At 47.7% G+C, this 18,015-nt stretch overlaps 1 protein-coding gene across 6 annotated transcripts; it reads left to right on the forward strand.

Annotated features, from left to right (window-relative positions):
• The first annotated feature begins 495 nt into the window (after positions 1-495).
• Positions 496-17,244, forward strand: LOC122378972 (replication factor C subunit 2-like). 6 transcript variants are annotated; one of them, XM_043360724.1, is made up of 9 exons: positions 496-771; positions 1,042-1,109; positions 7,714-7,825; positions 8,267-8,475; positions 8,929-9,124; positions 13,615-13,743; positions 14,203-14,283; positions 14,561-14,674; positions 16,693-17,244. In XM_043360724.1, exons 2-9 carry the CDS (start codon positions 1,045-1,047, stop codon positions 16,798-16,800), a joined length of 1,014 nt encoding a protein of 337 aa, XP_043216659.1. In that variant the 5' UTR covers positions 496-771; positions 1,042-1,044; the 3' UTR covers positions 16,801-17,244. The 6 variants fall into 6 exon arrangements, with proteins under 6 accessions (XP_043216659.1, XP_043216660.1, XP_043216661.1 ...); XM_043360726.1 differs by lacking the exon at positions 496-771 and adding an exon at positions 775-852; XM_043360730.1 differs by lacking the exon at positions 496-771 and adding an exon at positions 777-822.
• The last annotated feature ends 771 nt before the right edge of the window (positions 17,245-18,015 follow it).

Genomic DNA, 18,015 nt, shown 5'->3' on the forward strand with positions numbered 1-18,015 from the left:
AGGGGGTTCGGCCGCTTTTAGCACCCTAAACAATAAGATTGTGATTTGATAAGCTCCCAAAGCACATTGTTTCAGCGCACACACGTCTATCGCAGTGTTCGATGCAATATTGCTATGAACCAGGCTGCCAGCGTCACCAAGAACTATGAAGCATGAACATTATGGCATTTGATGAGCTCGTAAAATTTAATGTGATAACCCGATAACCTAGCAAGACTTTGTAATATGAGGTTAGTTACTTGCAACACTGATAACGAAGTGGTATTGGTTCTAAAAAAAAACATTTTCTGTTTTTTCTTTATGACAGTACAAATCACCTCTGAAATTTTCGTTATGTAACACAATTGTTTACTCCAGGGGCCCCTGGGTGGTGTTTCACCCCGGTAATGGCAGCACGCTGCTATTCTGCTGACGTCACACTTGTGGCAGTGGCTGAATCCCAAGATATTGCAGCTGTTTAGAAATAAACAAAAAGTAGGGAAATTGACGCAGATGTTACATAAAATAACCGCGGGCCATCAATCGTTCTGTTCTAAATTGCGTTACCTTAGGCTGCGAGCAGCATTATACCTCAGGTTGTCATGACAATACATTATCATACATTGATCAAATACATTTCTACGAAATGAAAGGCGTTTTTAAAATGATCGCCCGCAAGCTATATTTTAATTTAGATCATGAACATATGTAATGAAGAATTCTGTTGCTTCATAAAAAGTGAAATATTGGCATCATAAAGGGAGATGGTTAGCTATCGAACAGGTGCACAAGGTACATGCTGTACACGAGGGCGCGCGAATATTTCAATTTGAGCTATATTTGGTTATACCCGTTATACCTTGAATTGTGTATGTAGGTTTTTATTTTCAAGGTTTTTTGTACCCATTTACTTTGCTGGTGTTTGATTATTTGATGTACTGAAGCCTAATATTTGCATACCTTTCTGGCTCACCCTTTTTCCCACAGCATGCGAGACGCCTGCTGTATGAAAACCAAATGTTATATTTGCTCCGCCCCTATATGTTTTTAATTTGTTTCCAGAAAATGGTTCAAGAATCCCAATCAGGATCATCTGGAGATGCCAAGCTTCCAGCAGGAAATGTCCCCTGGTAAGCACATATCTATCTGTACATTCTAACTACATGTAGGTACAGCTGTCTTTCAAAATGATGAACTACTGAAGGTACAGTCCACAGCAGAAGTAATGTGTGGTTTCAGTCATGGGTATGTTCTGCTTCTGAAGCCTAGGAACGATTAGCCAGACTGCAACGAGACTTTAAATGTAGCTTACACGTATCTTCACCCTTGCAGCTACAACTTTATCTATTGATGCCCGACTGGAAAAAATGCACGCTTTCGTCGAGAACTCGAGCGTAGTTGGGCGTTTGCGCCGAAAATTTTCGGCGTACTTCGGCGTAAATCGACGGCTTGCGCCGAAATTTTCGGCGTACTTCGGCGTAAATCGCGAAAAAAACGTCCGGGGGTGGCACCAAACCCCCCCTTGGCCGGCGAGGGTTAAATGTCTTCGGGAGTTAAACATCTTAAATATCACTTATCTTGTCTCGTGTTCGTCTCAGGGTATTTAAGTCATGTTCAGTGAACCTGATTGCGACTCTCCCACGGCGGGAACAGTTCATCGATCCAGAGTGAGGTTATGGATTGTCGGATCCCCTAGTTCAGATAACGTATGCTATCGTGTGCGTATTGACCGTTGTGATTCCTGTATTTCCGGCGTGTGGTTTGTGAGCGGACGCTGGCAATCGGTCCCGCGTGGCCTGGTATCTGCCCGATCCCACTTCGGCCGTGCTTGCACCACGCCTGTTGAAGGCCCCGTCTGGGCGGTGTTTCACGGGCTGCTGCTACCACGCTGCTATCAAATTGCGCGAGCTGACGTCACACTTGTGGTAGTGTTGGAGCAATGGGCCTGTTGATGTCTCCATGGAAACCCAATTTGACAAGTCGTAAAATCGGCTTGCTGCTATCACCGGTGAAACAGGGCCCTGGCGTCAGTCACCGGCTGGGCACTACTGCTGATCAGAGCCGGGCAACAAAATAAAGGTTACGTTATGGAACATGCCAGTGAGTTTGTGAGTCAGGAGATTTTGTGATAGCGAACCCTGGTGCTCGGTCCCGCATGGCCTGCTGATGTCTTTTGTCTGCCCGATCCCGTCGACCGTGCCAACAACCGTCTGTAGACAGTAGTCACTGGAAGACAGTCACACACACACGCCAGCCCCCCCCCCCTCGACGAAAAGTGCGTGGCTACAGCCTGCAGCCATCAGTAAGCCTTGAAAATTTTCGGCGCATGAAGCATGGCTTGGTAAAATAATTTTGGCGCATAAACCCTTGCGCCGAAATTTCGGCGCATCACCTCCGCCGAGAACTTCAGCGTAGTGGAGGCATTTTTTCCAGTCGGGTATTGATGTCTACTTTTCAATCAGTCCGCATTTAAAAATCGTCGGTCAAAGCCATCTGTTGAGATTGGTAAAACCACACATTACTTTAGCGGTGGGCTGTACTTGCTCACCTTTTTACACATGCATACATAAGATCTGGCTAATTTCAGTGATTCCTTATTTTAACCTGCACATCAACATAGATGGGTTTGGGGCCAAGTTTGCATCTATGTTTTACCTGAAACAGACTTTCCGCAGTCAGGAAATCGCATGCGAAAGCCTATTCAGATACATGGAAGCACACTTGCGTTTATCGCATGCACCTGGATGTGATTGTCTGATGCGGGAAAATTATGATGTATTTGAATAGGCTCTTACATGTGATTTCCTGAATGCAGAAAGAGTCTGTTTCAGTCTTTAGAGTTTAGAGTGGGAAGGGGGGCATAAGCATAAATAGTGGCTGCAAATAACATCTTGACAAATAAACTAATGCAAATGCAATGGCAAGCCTGCTCTTATATCTCTTGCATTGGGGGTACCTACTGAAGACTTATTTTGACACAGATATAATATGCATGGCCTCAACTTGAGAAATAAATAACAAGATTGTGGTCAGGTCAGGGATCATTGTCAGGAAAGATGCACCCTGAATTGTAGGTACCTAGTGTCTTTGTGTTGGTGCCTGTTTATCCCTATGGGAAAAGGATGAAACAACTCAAAGACACTTAAACTTAGGATGTTTCACTCAGGGCTGTGGAGTCGGAGCTGGAGTCGGTCGGAGTCGACAGTTCTGCCCGGGGTCGGAGTCGCCAAAATCTTACCAACTCCGACTACGGATTCGGAGTTAACGCTGCGTGGCTCAACGGCATACACTGCACTTGTTAGATTGCCGACGCTGCGCTGGAATTTAAATTTTGTTGAAAAAAGGCCATGTTATTGTTTTGAATGAACGTTTTCAGCGAAAGAAGCAAGACTGTGAATTCCCCAGAATCTGCTTATTTTTGTTGCGTTTTCCATGAACTTCAATATCATGATATGGATTTTAATAGAACCGTCCGGAGTCGGAGTCGGAGTTGGAGTTGGAGCCGGAGTCGATTTTTGAAGCCGGAGTCGGAGTCACCCTAAAATCCATCGACTCCGCAGCCCTGGTTTCATTCCTGATGATGATCCCTGATGACAGTCTTGTTTATTTTGCAAGTTAACCTGTGCCGTGCGGGGGGTGTTTTCACGCCCCCCCCCCCCCCGCCTCAGGTTTTTACCTGTTCATACATCTTTTCTGCACATGTAAAAATTTCAGACCCAGGTCGTTCAAGGTGAGGTGACCAGGTCATGTCAAGTAACCTTACCTCAGCAAAAGTTCAAAGGCTTGCTATAGCTACACTGACTGAACGATCACTTTGAAAATTTCCGGGATTGATAAGAGTAACAGTATGTTAAAAAAAGCTCTTGGATTTTTAATATCTAACCTAAGGTCAGGTTAGTTTTGCGACCTCTCAATTATAAGTCAATGGAGGTAAAATTTGAATGCGTGTCTTTTGGACGAATGTCGTTCTAAACCCTCTCAAACATCAGTTCGTAGGTAACATGACTCACTGAATTGGAAAAATGCACCTGTGACCCCTCTGTGTGCCCCTGAGGTCATCTCAAGTCATGAAAGGTCACCAGCAGTTGGTTGACTAGGTATAACTTTTGATGGAAACGTGCTAGAGTGGTGAAAACACATTAGATGTGTTCAGCTCGACGATATCGGTCGACTGATATGCAACATGACCTTTTCCGACCAGGCCATGACCTTGACCTGAGGTCAAATCTCAGAGCATTTTCCAGAAAGGTCTGTAAAAGGGCTATCGAGTGCGCTTTTCTGCGGTGCTGTAGCTCTATGGGTTCTAGACTTAACCCTATTAGTGGCAGGGGGGGGGGGGTTGTTTTCATCCACCCCTCAGGTTTTTCGGGAATATCTCCGAAACCGCTGAAGCTACGATGCTGAAATTTTCTGACTTTTCCTAAAACTAAATTGGGCACATTCCCTAAAAATTTCAAGTTCATAACTTTACCAGGGGCGGCTCCAGAGCACTGGGAATTGGGGGGTCCTATTCGTGAAGCGAGTCATTTGGGCGAAGATCACGATGCTGATGTATTATAACTGTATGCACCAGTTTTACGAACAGTGAATGAAAGGTATCATGTGATAACATATACAAAGTTATTCTGCATCCTCTTTTGACACGTTTTTGCTATAATAGGCTGATCCAGGCGTCCAAAAAGGGGGGGGGGGGTTCATACTGAAATGTACAGTACCATTTGATGAGCGGTTTGGTAGTAGTTACATTGCCAGAAAGCGATCAAATGCACCATACCATGTATTTGTGAACACTTACAAGCGATGTTTTCCCCTACAATCATAGGCGCGTCCAGGTGCTGAATATTGGGGAATATTTAGTAATTACATCTGTATCCGCCTATGATTTTTGAAAATGCATATTTTTAGGATCCATGTGAATTCCTGGTTCATTCTCTATCGATCGGCAAAAGTTGCGTTAAGATTGGTTCAGAAACCTAGCCGTGATAAACAGTCTAAAATGTATCTGCAATTTGCCCGTTTTTACCCCCCTCTACCCCCTATTGACATTTTTTAAATTTTATTTTTAAGAAATGTAGATCACGTTGAGCGAAATCGAATGCCGTTTGAATTTTGAAAATCGGCCAGTTAGATCTCGAGATATCAGGGGGGTCGTAAACAGCCCCCCCCCCCCTCCTGCCACTAATAGGGGTAGCCAGGAGCCTGCCACTAATGGGGTTAGCCATTCACAGTTTTCAAAATTGTTGAAATGGACTCAATTTGACCTTCGATGACCTCTGGCGATCTGACCTTTGATATCACCTAAAAATGACTGAAGTGTTTCCATCATTATTTTTGAGGCTCTTTCGAATGCCGCTTACCGAGTGTCGCTACGTGGCCTAGGAGCCGAGTTAGACGGAGGAGGGCAGGACCGTCCCCCCCCCCCCCCCCCACTCCCAGCACGACACGGAAAACTCAGGCCACTTCCAGCACGGCGCGGGTTAAACTTCCAGGCGGTGGGGGCATTTCCCCCCCCCCTCCCTTAGTTTTTTCGATAGATCTCCAGAACTGTTGCGCCAATCGTCACCAAACTTTCAGTACCCTCCCGTGAATAGCTTTTGCACATTGTGACAAAAAAAAAATCCAAAGGCTATGATAGGTTGGCCACTAATGACTTCGGAGTGACGTCATTTCTGCCATTTTCGACCCAAAAAAAGGTTTCGCCGGAAGAGCGAAAGAGATACAGAAAAATGTTTATATATATGTTAGATATAAAAGGTGTAGAATTAACCGGGCTACAAAACTGCTATTTCGGTTTTTTGAAATTTTTGGATTTTGATCTCCAAAAATAAAGAATATATTTTTTGAATATAATAGCAGAAAAATTCAAAAAGTTTTTTGAATTTAAAAAAAAATGGAATAAATGTGAGTTCCTACCGCCTTCTATCCACAAACCAAATTTGAGATCGATACCTTTTTTTTGCCAAGTTATAGCGAAAGAACTGTTCAAAATTGATGACGTCAAATTTTCAAACTCAATTTTTAGCAATTCTAGACCTCATAGCGCAAAACAGACCACCATTAGACTCCCCGTGACAAGCTGCATCGAATCAAGACCCATTTTATGCAAAACAATCAACTTTGAAATTTGACCTTTTTTGACCTGACCTTGACCTGACCTCCACCAGAAAGTGACCTCAACCGTATCTGATGGTCTTATAACCAACACGATTGAGTTGGAAATGAAAAATTAGCCATAAAACATGCATCAGACAACGTTAGTAAAGTTGGGTTCATGTGGTGAACTGAGTGGTGACCCTTGGTGACCTGACCTGTGACCTGACCTAGTATGATCAGTGACCTCTAATAGCAACATATGTACTAGGCAACTGACGCCCTATCGCTGATTTTCAACAAAATGCGTTTTACTCGGTGTTATAGCGCATTCCCTAGAAGATCCGTGAACGGTGAATTATTTTATCTTTGACCTGACCTGTGACGTCATCGGTGACCTCGAGGTCAATGAAATTTGGTTTCCTTCGACAAATTTGACAGGGCTATCGAACGCCGTTTGAATTTTCCTATCCGTCCAGTAGTTTCGGAGATACGGGGGGGGATCCCCCCCCCCCGCGCGGAAGGTGTCCGTGAGGCCCACCGCCTGCCTGGTTAAGGCCATGCGTATTATATCCATGTCAAAAGAAGTTGTCAGTACCCCTACTACAAGAGAAAAAAATAGAGCAAGCTCGCCATTGCGTTTGCATTGCATTTGGCCTAAATAATGTCAAGACCTGATTTGTGGCCACAGTACTTGCCTCCATAAGGGGGCAGACAACGATCTTGAGAACAGCCACCTAACCAATGGAGCAGTCAATGGAATGGGTATACAGGAGGATAAGGTCTCCTATTTTTACTTAGGTAATTTTAAGGCCAGGGTAAAAATGAAGTCACAGGGGTCAAAATACTTTTAAAAAAGTAATTTATGATATAGTTTTTTTTTGCCAATAACTATTGATCTTATCAAGCTGGAGCAAAAAAGGACCATCCAAATCCACTAGGTAGTCAATTCATAAGCATGTATGGGTTGACCTCAAAAGAACAAGGTCAAAAGTTGACTTCAATTCACTTGACCTCAAGTTCTAAATGCTTGTCATTTGCTGCGTCTTTACGAGCTAAACACAGTGAGACAATTATGTAAAGAGTTGTTAGCAAGATCATGTTTTGACCCTTGACGATGTCACATAACCAAGCAAGCAAGAACAGTCAGTCATTATATAAAAGCAATGCATTTAGGTTGTCAAGTTTGGTTTTAGCTCCTTAATGATGTTATTCATGGTTGAGTCGGCGATTGCAATGCCTGTTTGTAAAACAAAGGCATATGCTTTCCCTGACTTATATTGGTAGGTCAAAAAATTGACCTGAGGCTCCTATCCACTTACCTACGTGCCCATCGCGTTTACGCTCCGTATGTTAAGCGGTCTTAATGCAAAAAAAAAAAAACGGCAGGCGGCTATTTTTCTGTTGGTAAAACTGGCCTCAGGTCATAGATCAAGAAGCAATATGATATGGTAAATATGATAAACATGGTGTAGGTACCTACTTACAACCTTATTTATACTTCCTGCAACTTTCAATATGACTCCATCATCTACTGCGGCTCTGACACAGCAGTCACCGAAATGTGATTAGAGGTTGGCAGATAAATAGTTGTTCTTATGTGCTTACATATCTGGTTATAGTCATTGATTTGTTGCATTACAGGATAGAGAAGTATAGGCCAGAAGATTTCCTGGATATTGTTGGCAATGAAGACACTGTGGCACGCTTGGAGGTGTTCTCTAGAAATGGAAATGTTCCAAACATTATACTGGCTGTAAGTATATCACTATTTTACATAGATAACTAATAATCCAATCTTGTTATTTTTATGCATTCTTCCACAATTTTTCCATAGGTGCATGACCGACCATAGTAATCTTATATGCATTATATGGTCATATGTTATAAAGGTACTTGTCTCAGTGCTTCACTTCAGTTGCACCAGGGGTAATTTCTGCTTCTCTCTCTCTCTCTCTCTCTCTCTCTCTCTCTCTCTCTCTCTCTCTCTCTCTCTCTCTCTCTCTCTCTCTCTCTCTCTCTCTCTCTCTCTCTCTCTCTCCTCTCTCCTCTCTCCTCTCATCTCTCTTCTCTCTCTCTCTCTCTCTCTCTCTCTCTCTCTCTCTCTCTCTCTCTCTCTCTCTCTCTCCCCACACATACGAAACTCACCCGGCCCAGCTCTTTTGATTGTCCTCTGACTTGGACCGCGTCCCGGCAGGGTCCGCCCGGCGTCGGCAAGACCACCACGATCCTGGCGCTGGCGCGGCACATGCTCGGACCGGCGTTCCGCTCCGCTGTGCTGGAGCTGAACGCCTCCAATGAGCGCGGCATCGACGTCGTGCGCAACAAGATCAAGTCGTTTGCGCAGACGCAGGTGACGCTGCCGCCCGGCCGACACAAGATCGTCATTTTAGACGAGGCCGACAGGTGAGCGGTACAGACAGGGAACGGTGAGCCATGAGGAGAGTGCTGTCTGTTGACCGACCGTGACTGAACTCGACCTGATGCAACCTTTTCCTTTATCAATAAAGAAATGGAAGAAAGTTAGCAGAAAAGTCAAATATTTTGTAATTCTTGATGTTTTTTAGTTACTAGGCACTGATGGCATAAGCCTTCACCAGAACGAGTCAGTTTGCTCCATGCCCCTGAAGGAATTAGAGGTTCTTGAATTTTGACGGAAATTTGAATGTCACGATAATGTGATCAATGGCATTCCTTCAGTTGTGGCATTGCGTGGTTGGTTGATGGAGGGATGGGTCTTCTGCCCTCTGAATAGCTCGGGGTGGTTGGATATGTTTTGGCTCCTCTTTACCGCCAATCTAAGGAGGAATCTCTCGACGTCTGACATCCCCCCCCCCCCTCCCTCCACCCCGCCGTCAGTATGACGGACGGCGCTCAGCAGGCGCTGCGCCGCATCATGGAGCTGTACAGCAACACCACCCGCTTCGCGCTGGCCTGCAACACCAGCGAGAAGATAATCGAACCGATCCAGTCGCGCTGCGCCATGCTGCGCTTCAGTCGGCTCACGGACGCGCAGATCGTCAACAAGCTGCTGCGCGTCTGTGAATTGGAACAGGTGAGGGTCAGGGAAATGGGATGTGGGAGGTGAAACTGGCGGGGTGTGCGGCGAGACAAACTCCTCCGCCATGGCAGCTCCTATGGGCGCCGATGACCACCGCAGTGCGGGCGCTCTAAAATGTCAAATAATGATCCTCATCATCATCGAGGCAGCTCCTAGCATAGGGCGAGGAATGTCGCGATGGAGATTCTAGGCTATAGGAATGGGAGTTTCCAGGACGCGGTGAGCGATACGAGAGTCTGAATTAGAACTCTGGGATGCCTTTTCGACATTGATCAAGCCTGGCGATGGAAACTCGTTTTGATACGTATCCTTGATCTTCGTCCTAGCCATCCTTTCGTGTTGCTTTGTTATGTGACGTTTTCCAGGGAACGTTTGCATTGCTTGTGATTTCACGTGTATCGGCTATTCCACATTTTGCGCGGGTAAGCGTAAGGCAGTAAACACATTATTCTGGATCTTACCACCTGACCATTGAGCACACCCAGGGTTCATGCAATGTTGCATCACTTACCGACACTGTTAAACTTCCTGGTGATTGAATATCATAAGGTCAATAAAGTTACGTACATGAGTGGAATTCTTGAGACATTTACCGGCTTAGTAACGACCTGGCCTTTTAGTTGATTCTGTACATTAGTGTAACAACTATTTGTATTGTATTGTATTGTATATTTTCACAAACTTCTTCCGTGCGAACACAGCTTTTTCAGAAGTTCGAGTCATACAAAGGTTAAGAGAACTTAAAACTATAAAGACATTAAAACAATGATGACACATATAGACTCCTACCTAATCAGAACTTTCATTTGATTAATTTTGACCACTTCTATGCATCATCCTCAGACGGCTTTTGAACTGCCCGATCGACGAGCTCTGCAACACAATATTTGGCAGTGAATTCCAAGAGGTAGCGGCGCGGTACGAGAAAGTACGTTGGGTGGCGGCGAGTCTCACTCTAGGCAGGTCAAACTGCTCAGACCGGGCGAGGCGGGTGTCACGGGAGGCTGTATCACGTCTCGGAGTAAATAACCGGCGCATCGCAATCGGGGTGTCCGGATCATGAAGCGCACGATATACACGAATACAGTCACGCTCCGAAATCATATCCTCAAAGTTCACCCAGCCAATAGACCTAAGCACGGGAGACATGTGCTCGGCTCGTCGTGCGCCAGTGACCACACGGGCTGCGAAATGCAGCAGCTTTTGTATGCGCTTCAACTGGCTGCTGCATGCACTAGCCCAAACTGGCAAACAGTACAAGATATGGCTGAATACGTGGGCTTGGATGATGGCCAGGAGCGCTTCAGTAGTGAAGTGACGTCTAAACCGATACAACGAGACGAGAATACCCGTACACCGGCGAACTACCAGTGACACGTGGCTCTCCCATGTGAGGGATTGGTCAATGATGACACCTAGTACTTTGATGTTTTTTGATGGGGTAAATTTGTGACCAGACATTTCGAAGAAAAAGGAGGAACTTTCCTTGACGGCTTGCCGTGTGCCTAAAAGTGAAAATACCGTTTTTGAGGGGTTCATTTTTAGGGAATTTACTCTCAGCCACATTTCTATGGACTTGAGGGATTCCTCGAGGCGAATCTTGAGCAAACTCATGCTGACTTTGTCCCTTGAAGAACTGTCGAGCAGTTGGGTGTCATCAGCGTAACTGATGAGCCGTCCATGGGGAAGAAAATTTCGCATTTCGTTAACCGTGAGACAAAAAAGAATCGGCCCGATAATCGATCCCTGGGGGACGCCACACGTCACTGGCAGCACAGTGGTGCCGCCGCGAACCATCTGTCTTCGATCGCTCAGGTAGCTGGCAAACCAATCAGACGAGATGCCGTACCATCCCATCTTATTGAGAAGGACGCCGTGGTCGACGCTGTCAAATGCCTTACTGAGATCGAGGGATGTTATCGATGCTAGGTGACCTGAGTCGATCTTCTTCGAGATCCACTCGACAGCGTCGACCAGGGCGTCCTCTACACTGTGTCTGCGTCGGTAAGCATATTGTGTGTCGCTCAGTATGCCGTTATCGCATAGGTAAGCCGATAGCTGGTCGCACACCACTCGCTCACAAATCTTTGACAGTACCGACAACAATGAAATTGGTCGATAATTTTTGGCAGTGTTGATATCGCCAGACTTGTGAATCGGCACAACAAGTGCAACTTTCCATTTTAACGGGAACACGCTGGTCCTTATCGTCGCGTTAATCAGGTGGAGGAGCATTGTGCCAACCACAGGGAAACACTTCCGCACTGCATGCATAGGCACACCGTCGAGTCCCACCGCTCTGGAGCCACTCATACCCCTGATAGCTAATGACAGCTCCGGGAGTGTGACGGGCTTTAGTTTGAAAGCGGACGAGCATACGGTAATGGGACGCGGCGCACTCTGTTCTACGGCAACATGATCAACATCGGCACGCAGCTCATCAGCGACACGAGCCCCGATCGAGGAAAAGTACTCGTTAAACGTGTCTGCGTGTTCCGGTCCCACCGCCAATGGGCCTCCACCGCACGTCGCACTCGATCGAATGGCGAATTGCTTCAGCCGCCGCCAAAAGCCGCGATGGTCCTGGTGAGCCAGCTGATCGCAGAGAAACTCCCTGCGCGCGCCGGCGAGCCTGCTCTTCACCTGGTTGCGGAGGCGGCGGTAGATGGCGCGGTCTTCTTCCGTCCGGTACTGCAGCCAGTCCGTGTGAGCGGCGTCCCGCTCGGCCATCAGCGCCTGGAGCTCGGGGTTTTCCTTAAGCCATGGGCACCCAAGCGGTGCTGATCTCGTCCGAACTGTCGGGCAGTGACAGTCCATGACGGCGTCCCAGATGGTCATGAACTCGTCCAGTTTGGCGTCGACGCCGACGGCTTGAAACATCGGCTCCCAGTCCGCCTGCAGCATGTCTAGGCAGATGGCGCTCCAATCAGCCCGGTCCCAGCGACGTATCTCGCGGTACTCAGGCTTAAGACGGATTTTAGGCAGAGCGATTGAGCAAGTCACCGGCTGGTGGTCACCGATGGCCTCCCTTAGGACTGTGACCGATGCTCGGGTGTCCGGGAGATTGGTTATCACGTGATCAAGGATGGCAGGCGTGGGCTCTAAGTGAGTCGGTTTATCAACCAGCTGCTGCAGATTCAGCTCTCCGAGTAGAGCGCCGTACGCCGCCACTCCACGTGAGTCCGGTTTGGAAACGTCAATATTCATGTCACCGAAAAGGAACACTGGTTTGCCGGTGGCTAAAGCATCCTGGAGCTGGTCACGAAGGCTGTCGATGAACCGTGACACGGTGCTCCCCGGTGGTCTGTACAGCACCCCAATCACGGCCGACCTGCCCCGGTACGTGACCATGAGCCAGAGCGCGTCGGTGACCGGGTCGCTGCTGTGTATATTCAGACGTTCGGTTTTGATACTGGCGCTGCACAGGATTGCCACCCCGCCGCCTCTCACAGCCGTATTTGCCTTCCGGGGGACTCTCCTGTCTGTCCGGTGCAGCGTGTAGCCATTAAAGGCTAGGTAGGAGTCAAGTACGCTGTCAGTGAGCCAAGTCTCCGACAAACACAGCAACTCCGGTTTCAGGCTGTCAATAAGGGCAGTGACTTCCTCGTACCGGGCCGTGAGCGACCGGACGTTAGCATGGCAGACCAGCATCTGGTCCCGCGTCGTTGTCGTCGGCGGCAGCGGCCGCGTGATAGCGCGCGTCTCCGCCAACGTCAGCCGTCTTTGTGGGCTTGGTACTACCCATTGTCTATGTCTGTTAGCTATCCTTACGTGATACTTTGTTACCTAATCGGAGGGTGTCGGTACAGCTTCTAGTTGTCTCCCTCGGCTACCAGCAGCTCTCCTGTAAAATTGTAGCTCCCGTCGGTATCGTCCGTCAGAGGATGGGGCCGGAGACTCCTCGTTACTGCTCGCAGTTCCCCGTCCCCTCCTTACATCCCACTGTCCCTTGACGTCCGGTCGCCGCTCGGTGCTCAATGTTCTGTCCACCGTCCCCCGTCACCGCTCAGTGCTCAATTCGCCATCCCCCGTCACTGCTCAGTGTTCAATTCATCGTCCCCCGTCACTGCTCAGTGCTCAATTCGCCATCCCCCGTCACTGTTCAGTGTTCAGTCCACCGTCCCCCGTCACTGTTCATTGTTCAGTCCACCGTCCCCCGTCACTGTTCAGTGTTCAGTCCACCGTCCCCCGTCACTGTTCAGTGTTCAGTCCACCGTCCCCGGTCACTGCTCAGTGTTCAGTCCCCCGTCCCCCGTCACTGCTCAGTGCTCAATTCGCCATCCCCCGTCACTGTTCAGTGTTCAGTCCACCGTCCCCCGTCACTGTTCATTGTTCAGTCCACCGTCCCCCGTCACTGTTCAGTGTTCAGTCCACCGTCCCCCGTCACTGCTCAGTGTTCAGTCCACCGTCCCCCGTCACTGCTCAGTGTTCTGTCCACTATCCCCCTCCACTCAGTGTTCAGTTCCCACCGCACCCCGCCTCAGGTCAGCTACACAGACGACGGCCTGGAAGCCATCGTGTTCACGGCGGAGGGCGACATGCGCCAGGCGCTCAACAACCTGCAGTCCACGTTCCGCGGCTTCGGGCACGTCAACAGCGAGAACGTCTTCAAGGTGGGGACGGCGGCGCTGAGCGACCCACGCCCGGCTCTTGGAGGCCGACTGGGCTGAGGGGGCGGAGAAGGGGAACAGCGCGGTGGGGTTGAACAGAGAAATCATGGATCTGGGGTGTCTCGATGCCGGTGAGTTATTCTGGCATTTACCCCCCCCCCCCCCCCCCCTGGCTCATTGTGTGTCATTTGATCTGGATTCAGGTACTTATTTGAAGTTGCTACTGTTTACTTATTTAGCTGCATTGTAGCGAGATAATTTATAAGCAGCGTTCATTAATTTTTATGTGGGACTGCCCATTTGTCCAGTTGCTCACATGGTACGTCGTCTTGTCATACCACAATTAGTTACTGATCGCTGATCCGGACAGTTTAGGTCAGTTGGTCATGATATTATTGTCCGCTACCCCGTGTGGCGTTTTGTCACTTCCCGACCGCTAACATTGGCCGATAACCTTTCCAGGTTTGTGATGAGCCGCATCCCATGCTGATCAAGGACATGCTGTCTCACTGCGCCAAAGCAGATATAGACGAAGCGTACAAGGTAAGCACGTGTTCAACTTGTTAAGTGATTTGATTTGGTCTGATTTTTGTTTTCATTAAAAGTGAAGTTTCCTTACAAACTAAAGAAACATGACCAACCGACCCACTGCAGACTTCTTTATATAGAAAAGTCTACTTCTCTATATAGAGAAGTCTGTGGCCTGCCTATTTTATTTGTCCATCTGTGCTGTTTGACATAAGGTGACTTTGTCGCCTGTCCTATCAGCATTTCCTTCCTCCGCGGGACTCTGACGTACGGTTTTCTGTGCCGCCTTCAGATCATGAGTCACCTTTGGCGGCTGGGCTACGCGGCAGAGGACATCATCACCAACGTATTCCGCATTGCCAAACAGCACGAGCTACCTGAGTACCTCAAACTGGAGTTTATCAAGGTGGGTGCCGGGCCGAGCAGTGCGCTCTCCGTCCCGACCCGTCGGCGCCCGCCCAGGTGGTACCCGCCCGCCCAGGTAACGAGGGCTAAGAAAAAAAAATCAATTTTTCATTTTTTATTTTTGACATAAAAATGCATTTTTCTAGACGAGCTTTGTCCCAGGAATCTAGCGGTGCCATTTGTTTTCACATGCGATGTTCAGAAGTGCCTCTAATTCACGAAAATGCCTATGACGTCACCATGCCCTATGCATGTTGGAGCTATTTTTTACAATTTGGGAGTCGAAAATCAAGATAGAAAGTTGAAATTTGGGACATCTAATGTCCTAATAGAGCTCTATAACATATATTCCGGGTTTTGGGAAATTCTCAAAATTTTGGATTTTATTAGCTGTTTTCCAAAAAATATAGTTTTTGAATTTTTAGGGGTGAAAAACGCATTTTATGGAAAATTTGAGATAGCCATTTTAAAGAACTCGTTGAGCTGCGTCTATTCATGTCCTTAATTTGCAATTTGCTTAAAACCTTGATTTTTGGCGATTTTTTAAACATTTACCACTTTTGACTGAAAACGCCATGTAGTTACATCACTGAAATCGATATATCTAAAAACAAATTGCAAAATTTTTCTTAAAAATTACACAGGAGACGTCAAATTGATGGGGGAGAAGGTATGCCAAGTTTGAAGTTGAAAGCGTAAGCGGTTCATGAGTTATTCAAGAAAAACTGAGGGGGTCGGATCCGACCCCCCCCCCCCGCAGGCGGTCGCGGGTTAATGTTAGGAAGTATTGTTTCGCTAAATATTGTTCTTTTGGCGCTCAGCTTTCACTGGAACTCGAAAACAACAAGTTTATTTTTTTCAAGAATGCCCGGGGGACAGCCCATTGATTAAAAATTATAAAGTTTTTACAAAAACGCAATTTTCAAAAAATGCCATCGATCGATTTCGATAAAAAATACATTTTTGGAATCAGCTTACCGTCAGCTTTCGAATGGTATATACCGTTTCTTTTAAGCCTGAGATGACCTTCCGACGAGCCGTGTAGCGCCTCGCGACAAAAACCAACGGATTGCTCTTGACAAGATCTCGCAAAAGAGCATATTACTTTTGACTGAAGGTCAATGTTTGACTTACAGGTCAAAGTCTGTCGAAATTACAAATCCGCGGTGAAAGCAATCCGCCCACCTGCCGTCCACGGCGACACCCGACCGCGCCGGACAAAAACTTCAATAGCGTCGGTCTGCCCTGTGCTAGCGCCTTAATGCTTTCACGGTGCGGCTCAGAAATGATCGGGGAAGGCTAAGGCATAGTGGACTAACGGGCACACACTGTGTAAACTGCTGTGGGGGAAACGAAAGCATTTGATTTTAAGTAAAAAATTGCGATTGCAGCATGATGACAGATGGTTACATCACCGCCAAACCAAAAGAGATGCGGCCTTTTGTGATCCGGCATTAGAATCAGCAGCCGTGGATAATTTTTGCAGTTTGTATGAAATGAACGCACGCTAGCGGCGTTTGAACTTGCAAGTATCTGACAGTAGTATCTGACAGTCATTTTACGACATAGAAAATGTCACGACTTCTGACAATCATGCACGAGGCCGGTTTTGACAGAAACATGAAAGCTATGTGATTTCAGATGCCTTAGAGATTTCTTTGGTTGGCCATATCGCGATTTACTCGGTTTAGTTAACTTGACTTTTAAGTATTTATGGCCACTGGTGAACCCCATTTGCATCACTGTGCATCTGTTTTCGCAACTTACTGCTCTGTTGTACTGCTTGGCTGCTTTTGTTCGATGAACTCGTATTGCGGAAGTTTGATACTCTGGCAACTTTAACTTAATGCGGCGTGAACTTGCGTTCCTAGCGCTACTTATAAACCTGAATTTCCATACGGATGGATAATATTTAATGGACTGCACTGATGCAGGCAGCCGTTGCTAACGACCCTTCATTAACTTGTTCCTGTTCCTGTGCTTGTTAAATTTATACCAGCTACTGGTTTCTCTCGGCAGGAGATCGGTTACACCCACATGCGCGTAGCGCAGGGCGAGACGACCCTGGTGCAGATGTCTGCCCTGCTGGCCCGACTCTGTCGAGTGGCCCAGCGACCGGCCAACTGAGGTCAGTTCCGACCCAACGGAGGTCAGTTCCAACCCAACCGAGGCCGCCATTCTGAGTGCATAGTGGAGTGGAGAGTCGCCAGCCGTGGTAACTTTGCCTGCCCGTGACGCGCCGCCCGTGGCGGACTGTGTGGCGTGCACGTCGCCGCTGTTGTGATTCAGTGCCGAGCGGAACCGGATTTTGGCTGTTGAACGCGCTTTGGTGCGGTGGTTCCGATTACGTAATGTGTCGACACCTTGAGGCACTCGCCCGTGGCCATCGAAAGCTCGCGATTCTGCGGAACGACGAGGTGTGCAGTGACCATGATGCATGCAGCGGGGTTCGGAACGGCGGCCCCTAGGAGCTGCCCGCGGGTGTCATTAATTTTCATCTGTGGCTCAGTCATCCTGTGCGTGTTGCATTATGCATCGTTTTGTACGTTAGTTATACATATGCAATGAATATCCGCGTTGTTTTCTTCCGTCCCTTGATCAGCTATCAGACTGAGGTCCAGTCAGCTAGGTCTTCGTAATAGTTTAAGCTCGACTTGGTTTAGGCTAATTGTTGGAAGTGAACTGTTGATTCTAGGTCATTCCATTCTTGATTGCCGAGTATCTGCGTAGTTTTGACGAGTGTCCTCTAGCTTTATTATAATCAATAATCTCGGAGCTATGAGCGCTTCTAGAAAGTACGTCCATCTTCTATTCCGAAGATGCGTTTTTTTCCTGTCACTGACTTCAAGGGCTGAACCCAAAAGCATCCTGACAGTTTGTCAAGAGGGAGGAGACAGCTTCCGCTATATTGTGACTTTCCTAGAGGACTTGAACTGAAATAAGGATATCGCTCACGGCTCACCTTAGATGTTCAAATTTTGTACCCCCACACGGCTGCCCGCACACAAGGGAGGCTGCCCGTACACGCCCTCTACTATCTGCATGTGAATTGCTCATTTGCTCATGGCTCACGCCGCTTTACTGTGAGATCGCTTGGTTGTTTAGAGCGGCATGTTAGCCCGCATGTGTCCTGTGTGTGTGTGTGTGGACACGGTCCGGGACATTGTCTAGGTCGTAAAGTGCACTGACCGGTGCTGTATTCACACGGCATCAGCCTTCTGTCCAGTCGTTCACGTCACGGTGTCCACTGAGCGACATTTATCCCGTGCTTATATGAGGCGACGCCTCCTCCGCGCTGTGCGAGCGAACGTCGAGCGGTGATACTGCGCCGCAACGCTTCGG

The sequence above is a fragment of the Amphibalanus amphitrite genome, unplaced genomic scaffold (assembly GCF_019059575.1).
Source record: "Amphibalanus amphitrite isolate SeventyFive unplaced genomic scaffold, NRLGWU_Aamphi_draft 000069F_arrow, whole genome shotgun sequence".
Taxonomy (NCBI): domain Eukaryota; kingdom Metazoa; phylum Arthropoda; class Thecostraca; order Balanomorpha; family Balanidae; genus Amphibalanus; species Amphibalanus amphitrite.